The 26,152-nt window shown below is 36.4% G+C and overlaps 1 protein-coding gene across 1 annotated transcript; it reads right to left on the bottom strand.

Moving 5' to 3' along the window:
• Nucleotides 1–2,962: 2,962 nt before the first annotated feature.
• Nucleotides 2,963–26,152, bottom strand: LOC132555072 (cadherin-23-like). The gene is made up of 19 exons (XM_060219412.1): nt 26,126–26,152; nt 25,192–25,420; nt 24,804–24,911; nt 24,246–24,436; nt 21,463–21,583; nt 20,544–20,765; nt 20,020–20,160; nt 18,601–18,758; nt 18,113–18,233; nt 16,798–17,040; nt 11,866–15,892; nt 11,431–11,538; nt 9,854–10,180; nt 9,349–9,380; nt 8,387–8,409; nt 7,229–7,313; nt 6,195–6,335; nt 4,630–5,529; nt 2,963–3,701 (listed from the first exon to the last, which is right to left on the bottom strand). The coding sequence occupies exons 1-18, from the start codon at nt 26,150–26,152 to the stop codon at nt 4,658–4,660; spliced, it is 7,176 nt and encodes a 2,391-aa protein (XP_060075395.1). The 3' UTR covers nt 2,963–3,701; nt 4,630–4,657.

The raw sequence follows: 26,152 nt of genomic DNA, 5'->3' as shown, positions 1-26,152 counted from the left end.
AGTGTTTACATTTTCATTTTATGACATAACATTAAAACGTATAAAAATCAGCAAAAAAAGAGAAAAAAAACCCTAGAGGATAAACACCACATCATAGAGAATGGACACCACACAATGGAGGATGGACACCTCGCTATTGGGGATGGACACCTTGCTATGGGGGATGGACACCACACAATGGAGAATGAACACCACACAATGGAGGATGGACACCTCGCTATGGGGGATGGACACCTTGCTATGGAGGATGGAGACTAAACCATAGAGAAATAACACCATATCATAGAGAATGGACACCACACAATGGAGGATGGACACCTCGCTATGGAGGATGGAGACTAAACCATAGAGAAATAACACCATATCATAGAGAATGGACACCACACAATGGAGGATGGACACCACACAGTGGGGGATGGACACCTTGCTATGGGGGATGGACACCTCGCTATGGGGGATGGACACCTTGCTATGGGGGATGGACACCTCGCTATGGATGATGGACACCACACAATGGAGGATGGACACCACACAATGGAGGATGGACACCACACAGTGGAGGATGGACACTTCGCTATGGGGAATGACACCATATCATATGAATGGACACCTCGCTATGGAGGATGGACACCACACAATGGAGGATGGACACCACACAATGGAGAATGAACACCACACAATGGAGGATGGACACCACACAATGGAGGATGGACACCTCACTATGGAGGATGGACACCACACAATGGAGGATGGACACCACACAGTGGAGGATGGACACCTCGCTATGGGGGATGGACACCTAGCTATGGGGATGGACACCTCGCTATGGAGGATGGACACCACACAATGGAGGATGGACACCACACAATGGAGGATGGACACCACACAATGGAGGATGGACACCTCACTATGGAGGATGGACAGTGGAGGATGGACACCTCGCTATGGGGGATGGACACCTCGCTATGGAGGATGGAGACTAAACCATAGAGAAATGACACCATATCATAGAGAATGGACACCTCGCTATGGAGGATGGAGACTAAACCATAGAGAAATGACACCATATCATAGAGAATGGACACCTCGCTATGGGGGATGGACACCTTGCTATGGAGAATGGACACCTTGCTATGGAGGATGGACACTAAACCATAGAGAAATGACACCATATCATAGAGAATGGACACCACACAATGGAGGATGGACACCTTGCTATGGAGGATGGACACCTCGCTATGGGGGATGGACACCTCGCTATGGAGGATGGAGACTAAACCATAGAGAAATAACACCATATCATAGAGAATGGACACCTCACAATGGAGGATGGACACTAAACCATAGAGAAGTGACACCATATCATGGAAAATGGACACCTCACTATGGAGAATGGACACTAAACCATAGAGAAGTGGCACCATATCATGGAAAATGGACACCTCACTATGGAGAATAGACACTAAACCATAGAGAAATGACACCATATCATAGAGAATGGACACCTCGCTATGGAGGATGGACACTAAACCATAGAGAAGTGGCACCATATCATGGAAAATGGACACCTCACTATGGAGAATGGACACTAAACCATAGAGAAGTGGCACCATATCATGGAAAATGGACACCTCACTATGGAGAATGGACACTAAACCATAGAGAAGTGACACCATATCATAGAGAATGGACACCTTGCTATGGAGGATGGAGACTAAACCATAGAGAAATGACACCATATCATAGAGAATGGACACCTCGCTATGGAGGATGGACACTAAACCATAGAGAAGTGGCACCATATCATGGAAAATGGACACCTCACTATGGAGAATGGACACTAAACCATAGAGAAGTGACACCATATCATGGAAAATGGACACCTCACTATGGAGAATGGACACTAAACCATAGAGAAGTGGCACCATATCATGGAAAATGGACACCTCACTATGGAGAATGGACACTAAACCATAGAGAAGTGACACCATATCATGGAAAATGGACACCTCACTATGGAGAATGGACACTAAACCATAGAGAAGTGACACCATATCATAGAGAATGTACATCACACCAAAGACAATGGAAAGAATACCAAAATACATTCTAAGGATATCAATCCAGGAATCATTATTGAAAAATAAGTGTGATATTGTTGCATCATTTCCAGGATTATGGGACAATTAAATACAAGTTGTGTGAAAAGAACCTACATATTATAGTACTGTTGAGATAGGGGAGACTACTCTGTAATGGGCGTTACAGTAGATGTCTTCTCGGTCAATTTACAGTAAAGAAATTCCAGTTGTTTAAATTCTTGTCTAGATTACTTACAGTGTAATTTCTGTTGAGCAACAAACATTTTTATGACATTTAGTCCTGTGATCAACTTCAGTTAAAACACAACAGATTCTTGAATGGAAAGTAATTACAAAGTCCTTTATTTTGAGAAAATAAAATATGAAGAAACCAAGTGCTGGCCCTCTGATATGTATGTTGTATATCATTGAACAAACATTTATAAATTGTATCCATGTTGTGTAATAAAAGTAGGTTTGATAATTTGAACTTTGACTCCTTTGTTGTTGACCTTGGGTCAAGGATCTGTGTCCATCAGTCATCTTTGGGTCGCTTTAGTTTTCCAACTGAGGACAGTGTATTGTAATAGTGTCATATCCAGTTATAAATAATACCAATATCTATGAGGTATGAAAAGTCAGGGAGGGGGAATTTTAGAATTCCATACTTCAGTCTTTTAGTGACTTTAATTGAGTTTAATCAATTAAGCTCTTCACATGATAAATATTGTCATTATCTTAATGTTTACTGTACAATTACTAATTTTTGTGGAGGATCTATTTTCATTGATTTCGTGGGAACACTTAATCCATGAATTCATATGTCCATAAACTGTAAAAAATATATAAATAGATTTATACATATTTATTTATCCATGGAATATAATTTTCTTTATTGAAAACCAAGAAAAATTTAACCTCAGAAATATATATGACTGTGTGTCTGAAAATCAATAAAAATACATATATATACAATAAACACAGTAGATAGATTTCTATGATGCAGGCTGTATCATCCTCAGATTTTCATTTTCTCTATTTTTCCCCATTCTTTTTTATTGATTTCATATTGTTATTTTGCTATCCAGTGTTGGCTAAATTTCATGGAATTTGATGATGTACAGAAATAACGTTTCGGACTACTGTAAAAGCTGGTGAAGATTTTCCCTACAACATACACAGAGATAGAAGTTAACTTGTTTAAGAGATGAAAACAAATGTTAGCAATAGAAAAATCTGAAAAAATTCTCAAAAGTAAATCTGGTGTGCTTTAATAAACCAGTTACTTCAACATTATTGTTTTAATCCTTAATGAGTCCATGTCTTGCAATAAGCCCACTCTTATATACTACTACTTAGAAGAATTAAGAAATCATTGTCCTGTGATAAGCCCATCCTTTGTCTTTGAGTTACTGATAATGTGTTGGTACACTGGGCTTATTCAGTACATATTTGCTTTAGAGTATTAGAGATGGCTATTCTGGCTAGAAGCTGGGGACTGGATGAGAATATTTCTAGGTGTCACTGTTCCATCACTGCGTGATCCTGCCTCGGATCTCAGGTCAGACTGCTCCTTGTAGGGTGCTTTCTTGCCTCCATTGGTGAACAGTGGACCAGGAACTGTTTAAAATAGAATAAAAATAATACATTAATGGAGAAAAAAAAACCCTTGCCAATGCTGTTGTTTCTGTATTTACTCTCCATAAGTAATTATTTACCAAATATTCTTTTTTTCTCTTATAACCTCATAACTTCAGATATTGTTTTCAAAACAAACATATTTATAATCACTCAAGGACAGATGTTACCATGTGGTTTCTTCTTGCATTAAGTTTTTCCACAAAAATGATAAAATGGACACTGCTTTTCATGAAGAAGTACATAATGGATGGGTCCATCTCTTATCAGTTGTTTTAGTAGGTCAGTGTGTTGAAGCTTGACACAAATAGATTGTAATGTGTAACATATCAACTTAATTGTGTGTAATTATATTTGTGATCAGAAAAGAAGATTAGAGGAAAAATTAATGAAGTTTCATTACATATTAATATATATGAGATTCGTGTTACAGCATTGATCAAGTGGGCGATCAAAAAGGAATCTACAGTATTTCTTAAAGTTTGTTGCATGTATAAATTACATGATAAAAAGGTGTTTATTTTCTGGATAGCAAGATAACAAGCAATTTTAGAAAATTATTGTTTCATTTTGAAGAATTCTGAAAAACAAATGTGTATTAATGGAGAACAAATGTTTCAGCTGTCTTCTAAAATTTTGATAGTATAAATCTATCTAATTGTAAAACTTACGAACTTTGACCTAGGACAGCAGAAATGTCGTGTTCAAAGTCACCAACAATGAACATTATAATGATCAACAGTTGCAATTAAAAAAATGATTAAGGAAATGCAGAAAATTGCTCAACCACATACCTGTGTTAATAACATGAATATTAATTGCTATAAAAATGATGAAAAAAAATTGGACATATTGAAAATAATCAAGTTTTGATATGCTTGCAATTATATTCAAGACATATTTTTCATACCAAATTCTTGAAAAAGTGACATTTATCCCTATTTGTCACTGACACTGTCTAAATCAGCCATCTTTTCTAGTCCAGGTTGTTTCACTTGCTGTGTCGACTGCTTTGTTGGCTTCCTTCCAACAACTCTTGCCCAGGCAGCATTGTTGGCCTTGCTGACAGCATCCAGGGAGGGTTTCAAACCATTGGGTGCTCTATATGTAGGTTTGACTAAACCTATAGTCCTACCTTTAAACATGGGGTTTTGATTATCCATACCATTACACCCAGGTCTCGGCACTATAATATCAAGGTTTTTATCAGTATCTTTCATATCATACTCTCTTGTTGACCCAATTTTGCTGTCTTTGAAAATGGGCTTTGGCAGAGGTCGTCGTATCTGTGCTGATTTTCTGAGACTCTGAAGACCAAATCCTGCCTTCCTCAGTAAAACATCCCAATGGTCTGATGCTGTTCTTGCCCTTGGTTTTGATTCATTCACAAATTCATGTTCAGTTTTATGAATTGTAGTTCTCTTTATATCTGTTGACTTCCCATCATTCTTACTCCCAGATCCTTGATCCTTTGTACAAAAATATCTACTTAGTCTATTTTCATTTCCATAGTAAAAATGGTTTCTTTCATTTTTGTGACCATGGTGACTAAAATCATGGTTGCTACTGCCACTAAGAGAACTACTGTCAATGTTGTCATGGTAATTAGTATTAAGACTGACTGTCGAGCTAACAGTCCAGGGTTGTTCGGGGGAGGAAGGGTCACACAATGCAATGTCAGTATCCATGGTGGCAGGGGTGTGCATTCGAGGTTTTGTGAGAACAATGTCTTTATCTAGTTCATCTAATGAGGTGAGGACAAGGTCACTGAGTGCAGGGGAGGTGGTAGGTGCACAATGTTCAGGTGTGACTGAAAAAATATCATAAAAATTAAAAAGCAGAAAAAATATATAACATATCTCAATTGCATTTGACAACTTTTTTAAAGGTGACAGTTATAGAATATGCTTTTATTATCAATTGGGTAAGAAAACCGATTTATAAACAGCTAATTTGATTTTCAGTACTTAACCTTATTATAAAGTTTCCTTTTTCTTATATTGTTGTTAAAAGCTTTACAGTCTATGAACATTTCTTAAAGGATTTCTTTTTCAAAAAAGTCTAGAATTTAACTTTCATTTTCCCACACATGGTATATATTTTAAGGTATTTATTCACAATATTATTTAATCCCCAAAAATAGTGAAAAATATCAACTTTGATAAATATAACCATTATAAAATATCTTCATATCTTTTAAAAATTATTGCAGAAATTGCTGATTTTTTAAACACATATATGACCTTTAAATTCAAGTGGTATGTCAAAACAAGCAATATACACTGTATATGACTTTATAATCATGGTTCAGAAGTAGCTATTCATCTCAATTCATCTATAGATATTACTAAAACATTCATGTGATACTGATTATCATGTTTTAAATGTATATCTATCGAACTTAGAGTGAAATGTGAGGAACTAGACTTTAACTGTGAATTTAATATGAGTGACAGCTATGCATTCATTTCATACCATCATCATATGACTTCCCATTCATCATAGATACGCTGACGTCCTGTTTGGACTTTTTCACTGGCTTCTGATTGGACGGATGGTAACTATTTGACACACCATTCAGCTTATGGGACTGTGGTGGGGGCGATTCCACTTCCACTACATAACAGAAAATATACATATATAGAAAAAAAATCTATCATCGAAATATTTGTCGTTGCTGTGATAATTATTTAAGGTAGAAATACGTTTTTTCCAGATGGCATCTATATTGGTCACCTTGAAGTATGACTATGCTTTCATATGTTCTTAAGCACCATCTCTGACCCTAACTCCACAAGTGGAGTTGTGTCTGAAGACAATTTTCTCTGTATAGAGAAGTATCGATATTATGTTTTGACTCCCTTTGCTGACATTTTAATGTTACATGAGTCAAGGGTAGCGATGATAGATATTTCTTACAGTTCTCATTACAAATATTCAATATGGCTGCCTTAAATGCCATATCGACAGCCTTGGATTCCATCTATTGACAATGGTCAATTCATAAATGCTGGTCCTGTTCCTAAGCGATCATCCACTAAGGCAGAATAGTAACAGAAAGTAATGATTAAAAGATAGACGAGTGATATCGAAGAGGTCGTTGACCATGATAAAAAGCTCATCTGAACAACCACAAACCTTGATCTCTCACTTTCTGTATTCCATCATGTAATGATAGTTTAGAAACTTGAACCATGTACAGCAGGTTAGGAGTGCTCAGTGGAAATTAAAAATGAAATTGAAAAGAAAATGGAATGGTTGCATTCTCCTCTGTAAAAGAATGGGAAAAAATATTCCTGCTGATTACCCTGACAGAAATTGAACGTACATAGGTCCCTGGCATAATAACCCATGACTCTATCATCTGAGTCGAAGAAGCATGCTCCACTATTTGGGTGACAGACTGACTTGTTCCATATTACAGGACTTATCTGTAGATTATTTCAAGGAACAGAAATAGAAAAGGCAAGCTTATTACCAGTTAAGTAGGGTACAGACTTGGTACTCACCTGTCTTGCCTGTTATTGGTCGTTTCCCAAACACATTGTCTGTCTCATTGTACTGGGGTACCAAAGGGTGACGGTCACTTTTATTCTATTAACACCATAAAAATGTATGTAAAATTAGTTTTTAGAATTTTAAATTTGTATCTTTTAACTTTTGATATAATATTTTTAAGAGAAAACACTTTCAGTAACTAATGAATCCAAATACAAATGGTTATGCAACTGAAGTAGGCTAAATACATGTAATTTTGTAATTTTCATAGCTTAAAAAGATTTCTTCCTAAAACCAATTGTCACAGCTAATTTTTCAATATCTGATCATACTACATAGGTCTGCCATTAAATCAGGTTTAAATAACACTGAGATGAAAAAACAGCACTATTTCCAAATGACAAGCATGTATTTCCTAGTCTGTTTGGTCAAATGTGTAGTAAAGCTGTTGTAACAACATGAATAACTGAAGTTACATGAAAAGTCTTGAGGGTCAAATATTCATGTTTGTTAAGAAAATAGATTGGAATTCTGGTTATTTTCATATGCATCTATGTTGTGTCATAAACAGGATCTTGTGTTCATGTTTTGTGATTAAACTCATCTGAAATTTTGGTATGACAATTAAAGTTCAAGGTTACATAAAATTATAATATGTTTGTTTGTTTTCTGTCTTTTTCTCCTGGTGAATGGCCAAGGTCATTTCAAACCAGATATCTTTGTAGTAGATGGAGGCTACCTTACTGAACAAGGGTAAAGTTTCTTGCAAAAGAACACAACAAAATCAGCACAGACAGATCCCTTTCTCAGGGCCCTGAGAGGGCAGGGAACCACACACCTCGACTCTTCATTTTAAGTTAAGTAGGACAACATTCCAGTGACTGACCTATTGCAATCCTATTTAAATCATGGAACATGTTTAATGAATAGCTTCTCATGTAAGATACCCTTTTTCTGTATACTGATTTATCAGAGTTACCTATTTCAGAAAATGGTCTTCCTTACACTACATATCTGTGAAATACAGACTTTGTACATGCTTTCTGAGCTCAACTTTCTCAAAGTGTCATAATTTTATTGACATATTTAAAGCTTTTACGAAATTCTTTTGTAAATGTGTCATAGTATTGTAACATTCACCATTAACAAAACAAATGTATATACATTACCACTGGTTGTGTGTTGGTGAAACCTGAAAAACACAAATGTAGATATATCATTACTGGTTATATGAGGATTTTCTATCCGATTTTTATGATTTCGTGTAAAAGGATCAAATCAAGATCATTAACTGTAATAAAACAAAATAATGATAGACTGTAAGGATATTGTTACAAAGAAACAGAAAATAAATTTAGAACATTAGAAAATCAGTTTTTGGAGTATTTAACCAGTGTCCACAATCTGTAACGTGTCTAATCTGACCCCTGGGTATTCTGACACCTATCTAATTGGACCTTTAATATTCGGACACCTGTCTTATCTGATCCTTAGTATCCGTATTCTGCATAATATGTACCTTGGTATTCTAACATCCTGCCTAACCTGATCTTAAACAATTCTTACACTTATGTTCACATGTGACCCTTAAGTATTCTAACTTCCAGTATGATTTTATCCTTTTGTATTGCTATATCCAATGTAATGCTGCAATAGACATGAAAACCATTATCCGTTCTGTCTAAATTCTTTCTAAGCTGACCAATGTGTTTCACTCCTCCTTGTGTTACTCGGAACGTATTACAACTGATAATCGTAATACAACTGATAATCGGTTAAAACATCCCACTCCTACTTGTGTTACTGAGAACTTATTACACTTGATAATCAATTAAAACATCCCACTCCTACTTGTGTTACTGAGAACTTACTACACCTGATAATTAAAACATCCCACTCCTTGTGTTACTGAGAACTTATTACACTTGATAACCAATTAAAACATCCCACTCCTACTTGTGTTAATCTGAACTTATTACAACTAATAATCAATTAAAACATCCCCCTCCTGGTGTTACTGAGAACATATTTCACTTGATAATCAGTTAAAACCTCCCACTCCTACTTGTGCTACTGAGAACTTATTACACCTGATAATCAATTAAAACATCTCACTCTTCCTTTTACTTACTCTTATCTTGTTCTTTGTCTTCTTCATTGAATCTAAAAATAAATTGTATACAGACCGATTTATCACAGCATGCTCTATTTGAAGTATTGCTTGATTAATATATCGGCGCTCAAAGTGAACCTTATAGTCGAGGTCACAATATTGTCAACATGCACAATTGCTGTCTTATACCATTACAGAATTGTGAAAATAACATAACCTTTCACAGCTATCAAATTATCAAAAGCAATCATATCTTTTACAGCAATTTTTATTGGGCACTATACTATTTGGCTTTTGGTTTTCATTAATTCTAAAAGAAAATCATTGAGCAAATTGTCAATGATGGTAATATTTTGTATTGTGTCATCATGAAAACAATGGCTTTTATGTCAGGAAATATATTCATGAAAATCATGGCCATCAAAAAGAATGGATTCCATGATATCTTGAATTGCTTTTTGATACAAACCTTCTGCTTCTAAGCTCCAACAGTACTTTTCAAATTGCGACTATTTAATTTTACCTGTATCTGCGTGATCGAGTACAGAAGAAATATGCAGCTAAAATGGCAGCCAAGAGAACAATACTGCAGCCGATGGTTGACAGGACGGCAATGCCAACTGTCGTCTGGGCCCAATTAGTTGTGGTTGAACTACTGGAGGTGTAACTGCTCACGCCTGTCACAGGGAAGGTGGCAAAAGTCGCGCTTGATAGAGCAGTAACGGGGGAACCATCTGCCTGCTGTAAGACTGCTAATATTTCTTCCTGTGTCTGGAAAGATTTTGTCGACTGAAGGCCGTCCAATGTGTCAGCTGAAGTATCCGATACCACGTAAATCAAACTCTCCGATCTGTGTTGATTTAAAAAAATGTGGCATTAATTCCTCATATATCTAAAATAGGACCTTGATATGGTTTGGTTTGCGTGAATAGTGGAACCTTAATAGTCTGGAAACTTTGGTTTGTGTATACAATAGAATTTTGTAAGTCTGGATGTTTTGGTTTTTGTGTATAGTAGAACTTTGGTAGTCTCGACACTTTTGTATGGTGTACAGTAGAACCATAGAATTCTGGACTTTTTGTGTGTAAAGTAGAACTTTGTTAGTCTAGGCTCTTGCATGTGTGTGCAGTGGAATCTTGTTAGTCTGGGCATCTTTGGTATAATGAACAATAAAACCTTACTAGTATGGACACTTTTGTTTGGTGAACAGTAGAACCTTGTTAGTCTGGCATTTTTTCCTGTGTACGATAGAGCCTAGTTAGCCTGGTCACTATCATATGCTGTACAGTAGAACAATTATAGTCTGGTCTTCTTTTGTGTGTACAGTAGAACTTTGAAAGTCTGACCATTTTTGTGTGTGTCTACCCTTGTTAGTCAGGGCACTTTTGTTTGTGTGTACAGTAGAATCTTGTTAGCCTGGATATTTCCGTTTGGTTTACAATAGAACCTTGTTTACCTGAACAGTTTTGTTTGTATGCACAGCAAACCTTGTTAAGTCATGATAATGTGGTTTCACTGACTAGTGGAACCACATCAGTATGGAGATATAGCTGAGCTATGTATATCGTTATACATTCAACGCTGCCCCATTACTGTTCAAAATTTAAACACTTCAACAGCCTAATAAGTAACTTGGGAATCATTTCACTGTAAAGACAAAAGAGCTTTGCTTAACCAATTCAGGTTAAAACAGAATCCCAATTTAATAGGAAATGAAATATCAATATTTCATACAACAAACAGATTCTTTCTTGAATTGAATAGTGTTTCCATTGACAAAATGTTTGAAGGTACCATGATTTTTTAATGAAAAGGAAGAAATTCAGGTTGGTCTTCATACATTTTACATACATTTATTCCCAAGGCCTGAGAGTTACACTTTTATCATATCATTCTTGCAATAAGCCCAATTGCCCAACATACACATTTTAATTAAAAGTCAAGGGTTGGGCTTATTGACAGTCAATGAAATAGCATGAAATAGCAATTCATACAGATGGGCATAGCATCAAGCATATGCGTATTGCAGGTTAAAATTGCTTCTGTCATGAAGCATTTCATTGACAGCACTTCTTTAAAAAAAACAAGTCACAAACATACCCTGTGGCCAAAAGGCGACGCCTTGCACTGGTGGATGTGCCTTGATGTTTCCAGATCTCCACACGTTTACCAGGAAATAGTGTCTGAAGGGATGCACGCAAGGCATTGCTTTTAAAAGAAAAGGTACAAACATTTCATATTTATAAACAAAATATTTTCATTTTCGAAAGTGAAAAATACTGTTGTGTGTAAGCAATTATTTGCAAACTATCTATTGAAATAAAAATCAAAGAGAATACTATTAATGTACATATTTTAGTGTTTATGCCAAATGTATTGTACTAATTGCGGTTTCTGTAGCTAATCTATCTTTGCGCTAATCTATCGTTGCACAAATTTATCTTTGCACTAATTTGCCAAGAAGTGGTTATTAATTTCATTTTGTTGTGCAAAGCGTTAAGAATATTTATTACTTATGTAATTGCTATTACTTACGTTTGACCAGCGACAGTGGTCACATCAACACTGTGAGTCAAAACCACTACACAATTACTGGCAACATAGGAATCAACACGTATCAGACCAGAAGATGCTGTGACCACATTGGCCGTGGTGGTCACTTTGGCGACGACATCCATGAAGTATCGAGAATCTTGAAACAAGTAGGTCTGATCCTGTATTGCAAAGTCACCAGAACTGGACCCAACACTAAACACACCACCACTGCTTAGGGTGAGGAAACTTAAAGTATCTGTAGCTCCAACTGTCAGACCAAAATCTGTTCCAGTAAAAGTTTTAAGCACCTCAGAGTTTAAAGCCTCGGTCGCACACTCCAGAGAGAAAAAATGTGAGGCTGACCCAGTTACTGTTGCAGTGTCCAAAACGTCAACAATATTTACTGTTACTGCTGCAGTAGCAGTGTTAGTAGGGGTTCCGCCATCTTTAACCAATACTTGGAAAACTATCACAGTCACAGTTTCATAATCTACTTCCTGTTTGACCGTGATGACACCATTGTTATCGATCTGTAAATAAGTGGTTGCTAAGGGAACTGCTGAAAAGAGCTCAAATGACATTTGTGCATTTGTTCCAGAATCTCCATCTGTCGCTGTGACTTGGAGGACGGTAACTCCTACAGGAGAATTTTCCACCAACGATTGGGTGTAAGAGGTGGGGTTAAGTACTGGAGTCAAATCATTATAGTCTGTCACGATTATATGAATGTTTTTGTCATAGTCAAGTGTTGGATTTCCTCTGTCTTTCAAATTAACCAGAAGATAGAAATCTGTTGTCGTTTCATAATCCAGACTATTAGCGTTCGTAATTTGTCCATCTGTGCCACCTATTTGAAACTTACCAGCCTGGTTTCCACTGACAATTAAGAAATCTACGGTAGCACCTGCAGCATGAACAGGGTTAGTTGTAACTGTGCCAATAAGAGAATTTGTGGCAACACTTTCAGACACAGTGAAGGTCAGGTCACTCAAAGGAGGGGTATTGACTGGGTCAACCGTGATACTGAGGGTGGTGGTGGCCGAGCGGTATATCACACCTTGATCCTCGGCCTGGATCACTAGGGCATGGCTATCAGCGGCAGCAGTAAGCAGTCCTAATGTGACTACCACGCCGGATGTGGAATCCACATGGAATAGGTTATCGGGATTTCCACTCACTATGGAGTACCTAAGATCGCTATTGGTCCCTGCATCAGCATCAGTAGCGACAACAGTTTCCACTGTACTGGATGTGGAAGCTGTTCGCAATACAGTAGCGGTATAAGGATTAGTGGCAAAAACTGGTGTGTTATCATTGTCATCTAGCACTGTCACAGAGAGGGTTGTTGTCCCTGTATTTGGAGTTGTACCACTGTCTGTTGCCACCACAACCAGGACGTACGAAGTCAGCGATTCTCTATCCAACGTATTAGCCATCACCAGCTGACCATCTGTTGATCCGAGAGAAAACTTTAACGCAGCATTTCCAGATATAATATTATAGTTCACCCTACCATTAGCACCTGTGTCACTATCTGCAGCATAAAAAGTGTAGACAGTTTCAGAAACACTGACACTTTCGCTGATATCAAAGTTGTATGTAGTTTGACTAAAGGTAGGTGTCTGGTCATTGATATCATTAACTGTGATAACGACAGTGCTAGATCCTGTGCGTGGGAGTGTTCCACCGTCAACTGCAGTGACAGTCAGTAGGTAACTTGACTGTGTTGCCGCATTCAGTATCACAGTGGTGGAAACAACCCCAGTTGTGCTATCAATTGTAAAATCAGAATTACCTTCCCCTGAAATGATAGCAAAACTGATTGCTGAATTAGCACCTGAATCAGTGTCCGCAGCAGTGACTGTGCCCGGTGAAGAATTCACAGCAAGACCTTCATCTATAGACCATGTGTATGGTGCAGAGCCAAATATGGGATCATTGTCGTTAATATCAGTCACTGTAATTGTCAGAGATATAGTATCTCTCTTTGTTGCATCGTTTCTGTTCTCTCCTCGAATAACAATAATGTAGCTTGCAGTTGTCTCCCTGTCAAGTGCACCAACCACAGTTAACTCCCCTGTGTCTAGTGAAACGAAAAACTTGCCCTCAGCATTTCCTGATTGTATGACATACTTGAGATCTCCAGTGGTGCCCTCTACTGCTCCCTGTACTGTTGCATCCATATCATAGATAAGTGTGTTAAGCGCAATATTCTCTGCTATGCTCACACTATCAATTGTCAATGCACTCTGCGGTTGTGCATAAATAGGGTTGACAGCAATGTTCACAATTGCGGTTGATGACCTGGCAGGTATTCCCTGATCAAGAGCTTCAATAAGAAGGATATAACTTGGTGTTGTTTCGAAGTCCAGGGCCCCTATAAGCTTTATGTCGGAACCAATTAGCTGAAAAGCAGTGGCTGTGTTTCCACCTGTAATTGACAGAATTCTATTAGCATTAAGTCCACTGTCGATATCAGCTGATGTCACTGTTCCGACTGTGATACCCGCTGCTTGATTCTCATCTACATTAAATGCGTATACAGATGTAGGACTAAAATCTGGGTCATTGTCATTGACATCGGAAACTGTAATGTCAAGGGTGGCGTCTAAGGTCGTCCCTGCTCCGTTGTCAGCTGTGACTGTTAGAGAATAACTGGCAGTTGTCTCTCTGTCCAAAAACTTTGACAAGATCACTTCACCTGTTGTAGAGTCTATCTCAAAATTTCCCTCAGCATTGCCACCTGTAATAGAGTATGACATAACGGTGTCCACATCTTGGTCTTGTGCAGTCACGGTAAAGAATGTGGTGCCTGTGGCTGTGTCTTCGGAGAGAGTTGAAGTATAGATATTCCCTACCACACCAAAATCTATTGGGAATTCATCAACATTGCTAATGGATACATACACTGTTGTTGTACCAGTTATTTTAACAGCACCGTTGTCAGTGGCCGTGACTACTAGAGTATACGACTGTGTGGTCTCGGCATTCAAGGTACCTGCTGTAGACAATAGTCCCGCAGTACTGATGCCAAAGTTCCCGTCTGCGTTGCCACTTACAATCGCATACGTCAAGTCTGCATTAACTCCTAAGTCTGTATCTGTCGCAGCAAGGTTTTGTACAGGCGTTCCTACACCCACGCTCTCAACGACTGCCGTAGTGTAGAAAGAATTGGCAAAGCTAGGCGTGATGTCGTTGAAATCTGTTACTGTAATGGTCAAAGTAGCATCAGCGGTTAGTGTACTAACTGTATCCGTCACTCGGATCACCAAACTGTAACTTGCAGTTGTCTCCCTGTCCAAGTTACCGTTCAAGAAGAGCTTACCAGAAACCGCATTTAAACTGAATTTACCATCTGCATTTCCACTTGTGATTTGGAAGGATTTTAAACCAGATGCCACGGTAACCAACATTGTGTGTATTTGCGTTCCAATAGCAGTAGATTCAATAACATTTTCTGTCGTCGGTAAGACTGTGAAGGTCGGGACAACATAGACTTTGATAATAATGTACACAGTAGTTGATAAGGCTGTAGCGCCACTATCCGAAACAAGTATCTGCAATTGATAATCTGTCCGACTTGGTAGGTTTGCCACAGTCACTACACCTGCTGTACTGATGGCAAAATCGGCATTAGTGTTACCACTGGCAATAGAATAGACCAAGGCTGCGTTAACTCCAGTGTCTGCATCAGTACAGGCCAGCGTGTGCACAATGTCATTGACAGCAACAGATGTCAGTTCTTTAAACACTGTAGTAGTACAAGATGGTGTATTATCATTAACATCATCAATGTTGATGGTGATGGAAACACTTCCTGTATTTTTGGTAGCGGTTGATTGGTCTATTCCATGGACTACCACAATATAGGATGGAGTTGTCTCCCTGTCAACATCAGCTGCAAGGTAGATGTTCCCATTATTGGCATCTATGTTAAAAACTGTTCCAAACGTGTTGAGGGAATATTGAATAATGCCATCATTACCAGTGTCAGCATCTGTAGCAACCGCTGCAGTGACAAATGTACCTGGTATAAAAAAGGAGAATATGTTAAAGAAGAAATTCAACATGGGTTCCATATTTATAATAACAAAATATGATGTTGTCTGTCTTCGCAAATTACAACAAAAAAATTTAAAACACCTATCACTAGTCAGATATAGGTAGAACTTGAAACAGACATTTTGAATCAAAGTAAGAAGATTGGCTTATGACTGGACAATTAAACAGTGTTTGGTTTTGTATTGAACATGCTTATTACCAGGAATGGGATTATTATTTCATAGACATAGGTATTGTTTCATAATTAAAAATGGTCATCAAGGCTTCAACATACCAACAATATTATCAAATCCATCACCTTGGATTTAAGAACAAGGGTAATAACACGTTGTATATAAACCTTAATATATAATCCAACAGGTAACAATTACCATTAAGTAGGGATACACCATATTATCACTGATAATTCATGTTGTAAATGGGATTTATACCCTGTTAAGGTCTCTGTGTGTCTTTCATTAACAGCAATGTGTAAAGCAATGAGTAAATGTAGAGAGTGGGAGATGGGATAGTGATGGCGTCGACTGTACCTTATAGATAATAAGAACTGGAGTGTTAACACGATTGGCTGGTCATCTTGGATTATGGTACAACAGCAACATCTCCTCCAATCAGAAGAAATGGATGATGACCACCTTGGATCAGTTATATAAAGTGTTATTTAGGACTATGTATTATCGTTATTTGCCAATGTTCATGTCTGGTAAATAACCCAACAAAACTTATGTTCATTAGAATAACCAACAAAATATTATTGTGATGTCCAATATTAGGCCCACCTCCTATACAGAACTTAATTCAGATATGACATGTGTCTCATCCCAGAGTAGGACACGTATCGGAAGTAGCCATGCACATATATAATCGTACCAATAGTGAGAGTTTCAGAAATTGATGTTGTAAAATCTCCTCCGAAATCAGGTGTTGCCTCATTAACAGGTGAAATAGTGATGATTGCAGTTGCTGTGGATACCAGTGGTGTAGCACCGCTGTCTGTGGCATGGATGATCAGGGTACATGAAGTGGCACTCTCGTAGTCGAGATTAGCGGTGTTGGTGATAACGCCAGAGTTAGAGTCAATAGCCATTACACATCCAGTCGCCGTGTTTCCACCTGTATGAGATTAGAATACAATGGGATCAAGGATGTACAGATTATCCCCACGATAATGTATCATAAAAAATCTGGAAACTGAAATTAACACAAATATAATTTAGCACAGTACTTTCAGGACAAAATGTGTTCGATAAATATCACTTCAAACTATATATCAATTAAAAGGAAAGTAAATGGCAGCAAAATGAAAAAAAATGTCATATTTAAAAACAAAAATCAAAATAATAAAATAAATGTAATCTTATACTCAATCACAGGTATTGGGGTAGTATTCAATGCTTCATAAAATATTACATAAGAACATGTTTCCAAATTCAAAATTTAATAACTTATAACTATTAACTATATATTCCATAAGGATCTTGGCGCGCACCATTGTCTGATCTTTATTTGTTCTTTGAAAGTTGGATTTCTCCCTTCTTTTGTCTTCTCTGTTTTTGCTCTTAATGATGAGAAATTTCAACATTCCTTTGCAAAAATAGCGATGCTAATCTGCACATACCAAATCCGAAAATGGTCGTCTGGAAGTCATTTTATTTCTTCTGTTCAGTCTCAAAATCGAACGGGAACATACGTTTGGAATTTATGAGAGATCCGTTCAGAACCCTCTTAAGAAACAAAAGAAATAATAATCTTACTGGGAGAAGATCTCTGCCTGTCGGTCATTTTGTTTTTCCCAAACTCAAATAGGCACAACTAGGGACCAAGAGGAGCCTATACATGAAATTTGAGAAAGATCATTGCAACATTTCTAAAGAAATAGTGATAACAAACCTTCAAAATCAAAATAAAAGTTCGCCGCCTGTCGGCCATTTTCATTTTCATGTCCCATGATTAGACGGGAACAACTTGAGACCAAGGGAAACCTACATATAAATCTGAGAAAGATCCATCTAGTACTTCTCAAAAAATAACGATAACAAAAATTGGTTACGGACGGACGGACTACAGACGTAGGGCGATTTGAATAGTTCACCATCTGATGATGGTGTGCTAAAAATCCAGGAATGGATATTTATGGTAATTCATACTTGTTCTAAGACTATAAGGCACACTACGTCCGACTTACTGTTGATAGAGTAACTGACTTGACCGTTGGTCAGTTTGTCAGCATCTGTAGCAGCTACCGTCAAGATGGCAGAATTAAGTGCTGTGTTTTCTGCTATAGACGTGGCAGGGGTGAAGATAGCCTGTCCAATCAATCATAACAACCTAGTCATGTGAATGTAGGTTATTGCGTTACAAAACTAACACAAAATAAATTTCGAAATAATTTATATCAGGAAAGCGTTCTCATCATAGTTTTCACACCAATACTTCAATGTTAAGATACCAGAAGAATGCTTTTGGAAAAACAACAGTCTGACACAAAATATGATTTTTTTTTCTCATCAAATACATAAAGTATATTTTCTGGCATCCATGGCTTTTTTTGTATAGAATTACCTTTCTTATTTTAATTGGAATTTAATAAAGACGCCATTGCATTATCAAAATATTTCAAAAAGAGTATGAATGAAAATGTCTAACTACTGAAGTTGTCACCACCAGATATACCTGTGTAAATACAGGGCTGTTGTCGTTTAGGTCATTGACTGTGATGGTTAGTGTGCCTGTGATCTTACTACCGGTCTGTGTGGAGGAGTAAGCTGATATAGTCAACGTGTAAGTCTCTGTAGTCTCACGGTCAAGGGCCCGAATGACGGATACTGCCCCTGTACCAAACGTTCAGAAGAATAATGAAGAACAAGAATGCTACTTAAATTGGTACTGGATTTTTTTTATAAATAGTAACTATGACCTTGAAAATGACAATAACCTTGATAATTGATTTTCCATAAATAGTAACTATGACCTTGACAACGAAAATTACCTAGGTGCTTGATTTTCTATAAATAGTAACTAAGACCTTCAAAATAACAATTACCTTGGTGCTTGATTTTCTATAAATATTAGCTATGACCTTAACAATGACAATTGCCTTGGTGCTTGATTTTCTATGAATAGTAACTATGACCTTGAGAATGTCAATTAACTTGGTGCTTGCTTTTCTATAAATAGTAACTATGACATTGACAATGACAATTACCTTGGTGCTTGATTTTCTATGAATAGTAACTTTGATCTTGACAATGACAATTACCTGGGTGCCTGATTTTCTGTAAATAGTAACTAAGACCTTCAAAATAATAATTGCCTTGGTGCTTGATTTTCTATAAATAGTAATTATGACCTTGAGAAAGACAATTAACTTGGTGCTTGATTTTCTATAAATAGTAACTATGACCTAGAAAATGGCAATTTAATTGGTGCTTGATTTTCTATAAATAGTAACGATGACCTTGACAATGACATTTTAATTGGTGCCTGATTTTCTATAAATAGTAACTATGATCTTGAGAATGACTTGTAAATTGGTGCTTGATTTTCAAAAAATGGTAACAATGACAATTAACTTGGTGCTTGATTTTCTATAAATAGTAACTATGACCTAGAAAATGGCAATTACCTTGGTGTTTGATTTTCTATAAATAGTAACGATGACCTTGACAATGACATTTTAATTGGTGCCTGATTTTCTATAAATAGTAACTATGATCTTGAGAATGACTTGTAAATTGGTGCTTGATTTTCAAAAAATGGTAACAATGACAATTACCTTGGTGTTTGATTTTCTATAAATAGTAACTATGACTTTGAACCGATTGATCAAATTTACTGTTGCTGGGTCCAAAACATCAATATGGGATAGGACTGCGTGCAACACTAAATCCCCCATCCCAGTCCCCCACCCTCTATTCTATCTTCATAGTAGGGACATGAAAACGTGAAACCCGTGGCATTTTTCATTGTTTCTTTTTATAATATAATGAATTACAATTGCTCAGGACGTTATCTTTAAAAAAATATCAGTCTGTATGGTTTCAGAAATAATAAATATTTGAGGAACATCCAATATGTCAACATTATCTTTACCTGAGCTCGGATCTATACCAAAGTCAGTAGTCACAGTCTCTATACTGTAAGTTATTGTAGAATCTGCGGTACCAGTCTGGTCAGCATCCGTAGCAGAAATGGTTGTCACTGCAGTTCCCGTAGCGACGTTTTCATCTGCAGCTGAAATTAAAGAAAGATTTGTGTGAAAAATAAGCATATTATTACTCTTACTACTGAATTTGCCAAATCCATCAATGACTTTCAACGATATGCCTACTACATCAACGGTTTTGAATTTGATTTGCTTGAAAAAGGCAAAATGTATAGAAATATATATTTTGATGCTCTTGAGAATCTGGAAAGTATATTTTCTCTTGCCATGATCGTTATAAACCATAGAGATTGTTGACAGTATATTGCATAGTGGATATTCTTTTCTAGACAAAAAGGGGCTTAACAATATAAAGTATTGTATTTAAGTAAAATTGGTTTACATGACTATATATGTTAACATCCCAATTACTCTTACTCGAGATTAGAATATAGATATATATTTTACTTACATGCTGTGTATGTTCCTGATTCAGGTGTGGCCCATACAGGTATGTTGTCATCAGTCCCTGTGACGAACACCTGGACAGTGGCGGTAGCAGTCCTCTTTAAGACCGCATCTCGATCCCTACAGGTGAGAACCAACGTCCAACTTGTTGCCTCAGTATCAACATCAATGGTGGTCTTCAAATTCACATCGCCATTGTTCAATACCTCAAACTTTGTGGTATCACCTAAAAACCATGTCAAAGATTAGGAGAGTACCTCTGTACCTCTTGTGAACCGTGTCAATAATCAAGACATTGTTTCCCGTGAACTTTTTCAATAATTAGGACAGTGTCTCTTGTGAACTGGGTCATAATTAGGAGAGTATGTTCTGTGAACCATTTCAATAATTAGGACATTATCTCTTGTAAACTGTATCAATAATTAGAACGTTACATCCACAGAACCATGAATCAACAAATGAATTGGCAATTTGTATGGACAGGTAAACATGATGAGTGCACTTGATTAATCAGAACAGATACATATTTCTGGGCAAGTGGACAGAAAAATGACTGGAATTAGCATATCGCTTTTCAACTGAACTTGAAAATTCTCATTTATATATCACAAATACAGTTGTGGAAAATTCCTTTCCAGGAACGGATGTCTGCACTGCCAACCATTTTACTGATTTTATGAGGTCATACTTTCTGTAATGCAGAATTCTCTGAGTGGGTGTAAATTCACCAAGTTTTCATGAACAAGAAGTTTTGACTTAAAAATCTATTAGTGCAATACGTTTTCTTGGAAAATGAATTTTATTTTAGAAATTGATGTCAAGTAATGATCGTGTATTTTCAAGACATTAAAACACATAGCAGAATGTTTTTGATACAATTTTCATCATTCAAACAAAAGTGAGAGCACACTTTTAAGGCTTACCTGTGGCGATCCCGTATACTAGGTTTGTGTCCTCCAGGTCTGTACAGCCGAGGTTTTGAAGCGTTGTCCCTGCTGTTGTTGTCTCTATTATTGTTACGGTAAACAGCACCTTAGTGCACACCTGTAGATATATATATATAAATACAAAATCAATCTGTTGAAACCCATCAACACAAGCTTTTTATTTCAAAAGTGGTCGAGTAAACCTTGACCATCAATTACTGATTAGGTATAGAATTTGATATCCTATAGTGTAACACAGAATAAATATGTTGAGAAGTGTATGAGATATTTTTGTTTTTATATATTTGTTGATGGTCATTGTCACAAATACAAGATTACTCAATTTAAGAAAGGTTCAATTTTGAATTTTTGTTTGTTTATTTGCTTATTTTGGTGAAATCATTCCATGAACAGTGTAAGGGTTATAAGGCAGAATATCTCTTATTTAAAACAGCAATGAATATTGACAATCAGAACAAGTAATAACCATTTAAAACATCAAACAGCATCTTAAAAAAAAAACTTAATTAAAGCCATACAAATCACTCAATTTGACTTCAACGTCATGGGCCTTGTTATCATACTGTATTGACTGGGAGTAATGTTTCTCTATGGATCACGGTTATGCCATTTAGACAATAAACAAACGTACATGGAATTCAAACAGTTTAGAACATAACCACGGTATCTTTACATACATTGTTGTTTGTTACAGAACTACCCAATAGTTACGGGAGTATAACCACTGTATCTTTACATACATTGTTGTTTAATACAGAACTACCCAATAGTTACGGGAGTATAAACACTGTATCTTTACATACATTGTTGTTTGTTACAGAACTACCCAATAGTTACGGGAGTATAAACACTGTATCTTTACATACATTGTTGTTTGTTACAGAACTACCCAATAGTTACGGGAGTATAACCACTGTATCTTTACATACATTGTTGTTTAATACAGAACTACCCAATAGTTACGGGAGTATAACCACTGTATCTTTACATACATTGTTGTTTAATACAGAACTACCCAATAGTTACGGGAGTATAAACACTGTATCTTTACATACATTGTTGTTTGTTACAGAACTACCCAATAGTTACGGGAGTATAAACACTGTATCTTTACATACATTGTTGTTTAATACAGAACTACCCAATAGTTACGGGAGTATAAACACTGTATCTTTACATACATTGTTGTTTGTTACAGAACTACCCAATAGTTACTGGAGTATAAACACTGTATCTTTACATACATTGTTGTTTGTTACAGAACTACCCAATAGTTACGGGAGTATAAACACTGTATCTTTACATACATTGTTGTTTGTTACAGAACTACCCAATAGTTACGGGAGTATAAACACTGTATCTTTACATACATTTGTTTGTTACAGAACTACCCAATAGTTACGGGAGTATAAACACTGTTGTTTGTTACAGTTTGTATACATACATTGTTGTTTGTTACAGAACTTAAACACTGTATCTTTACATACATACATACATTGTTGTTTGTTACAGAACTACCCAATAGTTACGGGAGTATAAACACTGTATCTTTACATACATTGTTGTTTGTTACAGAACTACCCAATAGTTACGGGAGTATAAACACTGTATCTTTACATACATTGTTGTTTGTTACAGAACTACCCAATAGTTACGGGAGTATAAACACTGTATCTTTACATACATTGTTGTTTGTTACAGAACTACCCAATAGTCACGGGAGTATAAACACTGTATCTTTACATACATTGTTGTTTGTTACAGAACTACCCAATAGTTACGGGAGTATAAACACTGTATCTTTACATACATTGTTGTTTGTTACAGAACTACCCAATAGTTACGGGAGTATAAACACTGTATCTTTACATACATTGTTGTTTGTTACAGAACTACCCAATAGTTACGGGAGTATAACCACTGTATCTTTACATACATTGTTGTTTGTTACAGAACTACCCAATAGTTACGGGAGTATAAACACTGTATCTTTACATACATTGTTGTTTGTTACAGAACTACCCAATAGTTACGGGAGTATAAACACTGTACCTTTACATACATTGTTGTTTGTTACAGAACTACCTAATAGTTACGGGAGTATAAACACTGTATCTTTACATACATTGTTGTTTGTTACAGAACTACCCAATAGTTACGGGAGTATAAACACTGTATCTTTACATACATTGTTGTTTGTTACAGAACTACCCAATAGTTACGGGAGTATAAACACTGTATCTTTACATACATTGTTGTTTGTTACAGAACTACCCAATAGTTACGGGAGTATAAACACTGTATCTTTACATACATTGTTGTTTGTTACAGAACTACCCAATAATTACGGGAGTATAAACACTGTATCTTTACATACATTGTTGTTTGTTACAGAACTACCCAATAGTTACGGGAGTATAAACACTGTATCTTTACATACATTGTTGTTTGTTACAGAACTACCCAATAGTTACGGGAGTATAAACACTGTATCTTTACATACATTGTTGTTTGTTACAGAACTACCCAATAGTTACGGGAGTATAGTTACAGAACTACCCAATAGTTACGGGAGTATAAACACTGTATCTTTACATACATTGTTGTTTAATACAGAACTACCCAATAGTTACGGGAGTATAAACACTGTATCTTTACATACATTGTTGTTTGTTACAGAACTACCCAATAGTTACGGGAGTATAAACACTGTATCTTTACATACATTGTTGTTTAATACAGAACTACCCAATAGTTACGGGAGTATTGTCGTTGACGTTGTTGACATCGATAGTGACTGAAGTAGTGGCTGTCCTTGCTGGTGCAATACCCAAGTCGTAAATTTCAATTCCAATGACATGCTGTGTGACTGTCTCAAAGTCCAAGGGTTCAAATAGAGTTATAGTTCCTGCTGTGATGTCAATAGAGAACTTGCTCGAATCTGTTCCAGCTGTTAATTGTATCACAAAACATAATTAATAGTCTCATTGTGTAAGATTTGGCTTCAGATTTATGATGCAGTGAATAAATTCTTCATGATATGACATATAAGATATCTAAAGCTACATTAAACAGGAATTTTATTGTATCACAGTGATGAATTGACACACTCATAAACACGCCGTAGAAAAAAAAGTATCCAAACATTCATGTACAACAATAATTTTGCTATAAGCCAATGGTACCAGCATACAAACTCCATCTCAAAGTCAGTCAAGGTGTGGGCTTATTTATAGCACAATGTAAATCCATTTGTTAGTTGTTTTACTGAACAGCAATAAACTTGGATGGCTTATTACCTGGCACGGTATTATTACCTGACATGGGATCGTTACCTGACATGGGCTTATCACCTGACATGGGCTTGTCACCTGACATGAGCTTGTCACCTGACATGAGCTTGTTACCTGACATGGGCTTCTTACCTGACATGGGCTTATTGTCATAAAAGCAGATAAATATAAAATTGAGGACAACATTTGTAGCATTAGAGGGTTATTTGTTGTCTTTCCAGTATTCATATTGCCAAGTACCAAGACTTCATTAAAAATGTGTTATCTCTCTTTAGTCGGGAAGCAAGGAGTTCACTGACAGAACCAAACATATGGCGTGATGTTAACTTAATCCTGCTACATACCATTACCAAATGTTCAGGAAGTCTATAATAAAAAAATCATATACTTCACATCGAAAAGAAAGACTCACCAAGTATTGAACAATAAGTTGACTGAAAATCAAAGGATTCCAACAAGTCGAAGTCAAACGGATTAGCCTGGGCCACCAGAGCTCCCCTGGCAATGTCTTCATCCACTGTCACAGTGTAAGGACCGCCAAAATATCCGGGGTCGTTGTCGTTTTCATTCAAAACAAATATATTGACGGTGATGCTGAGACTTTCTGCTGGTGTACCTCCATCACTTACTAGTATGACCAACTATACCAAACAAAAACAATCTTTCATAACAATATGACAAGTTAATTAGACGCTGTCTCGTGATAACCCATCCATATCTAAGGGTATATACTCTACTGGACATTTGTGTTAAAAGTATATGCTTACTTTTCATTTACTATGCATTATTATGTATGTGTATTTGTGTTGGTTGTATAATGATCGCTGTCCATAGGATTTGTGTTAAGGGTATATGTTACTTTACTTTTGTGTTAAGGGTATATGGTAGCTTGCTTTGTGTTAAGGGTATACAGTTCCTTATTTGTGTCATAGGTTTATGGTATCTTACGTTGTGTTAAGACTATATGGTACCTTATCTTGGTTGAAGGACAGATGCTTCCCAACATGCTATACATATTATTTCCCTACATTCTAATCATGTAATTTCTGTTCAAATAACATAACATTACCAAGTAAACTAGTGATTTATGTGAAGGATAAATGTAATCGTACATGTCATTTATCATATGATTTATATTAAGGGTGTATGCTACCTTACCTGTGAGTTGTGACAGTGTAAAAATTGCTTATGCTTTTGCAATTGATTTTATATAACAAATGCTCGATTTTTTAAATAGTGCACATATATCCAATGAAACCGTCCTTACTTTTACAGATTCCTTTCGGTAGAACTCTTTTCCACTACATTATCTGTAGTATTCAGTAGTTTTACTACACTATACCTACTTCCCTATCATTTTTCATTGTTGTCAT

Source organism: Ylistrum balloti, unplaced genomic scaffold (assembly GCF_031769215.1).
Source record: "Ylistrum balloti isolate Yb309-2 unplaced genomic scaffold, AGI_CSIRO_Ybal_v1 Utg370452, whole genome shotgun sequence".
Lineage (NCBI taxonomy): Eukaryota > Metazoa > Mollusca > Bivalvia > Pectinida > Pectinidae > Ylistrum > Ylistrum balloti.
This window is presented reverse-complemented; position numbering and strand designations above follow the sequence as displayed.

What these genes read in the sequence shown, in the direction of transcription:
- LOC132555072 (XM_060219412.1), bottom strand. Translation starts at nt 26,152, where the DNA reads ATGACAACAATGAAAAATGATAGGGAA. An exon ending in TGGTATAGATCCGAGCTCAG is followed by an intron (nt 18,759 to 20,019) that starts GTAAAGATAATG and finishes CGTTTGGTACAG; the next exon opens with GGGCAGTATCCGTCATTCGG. An exon ending in TCACCAACACACAACCAGTG is followed by an intron (nt 7,314 to 8,386) that starts GTAATGTATATA and finishes TGGTGTTAATAG; the next exon opens with AATAAAAGTGACCGTCACCC.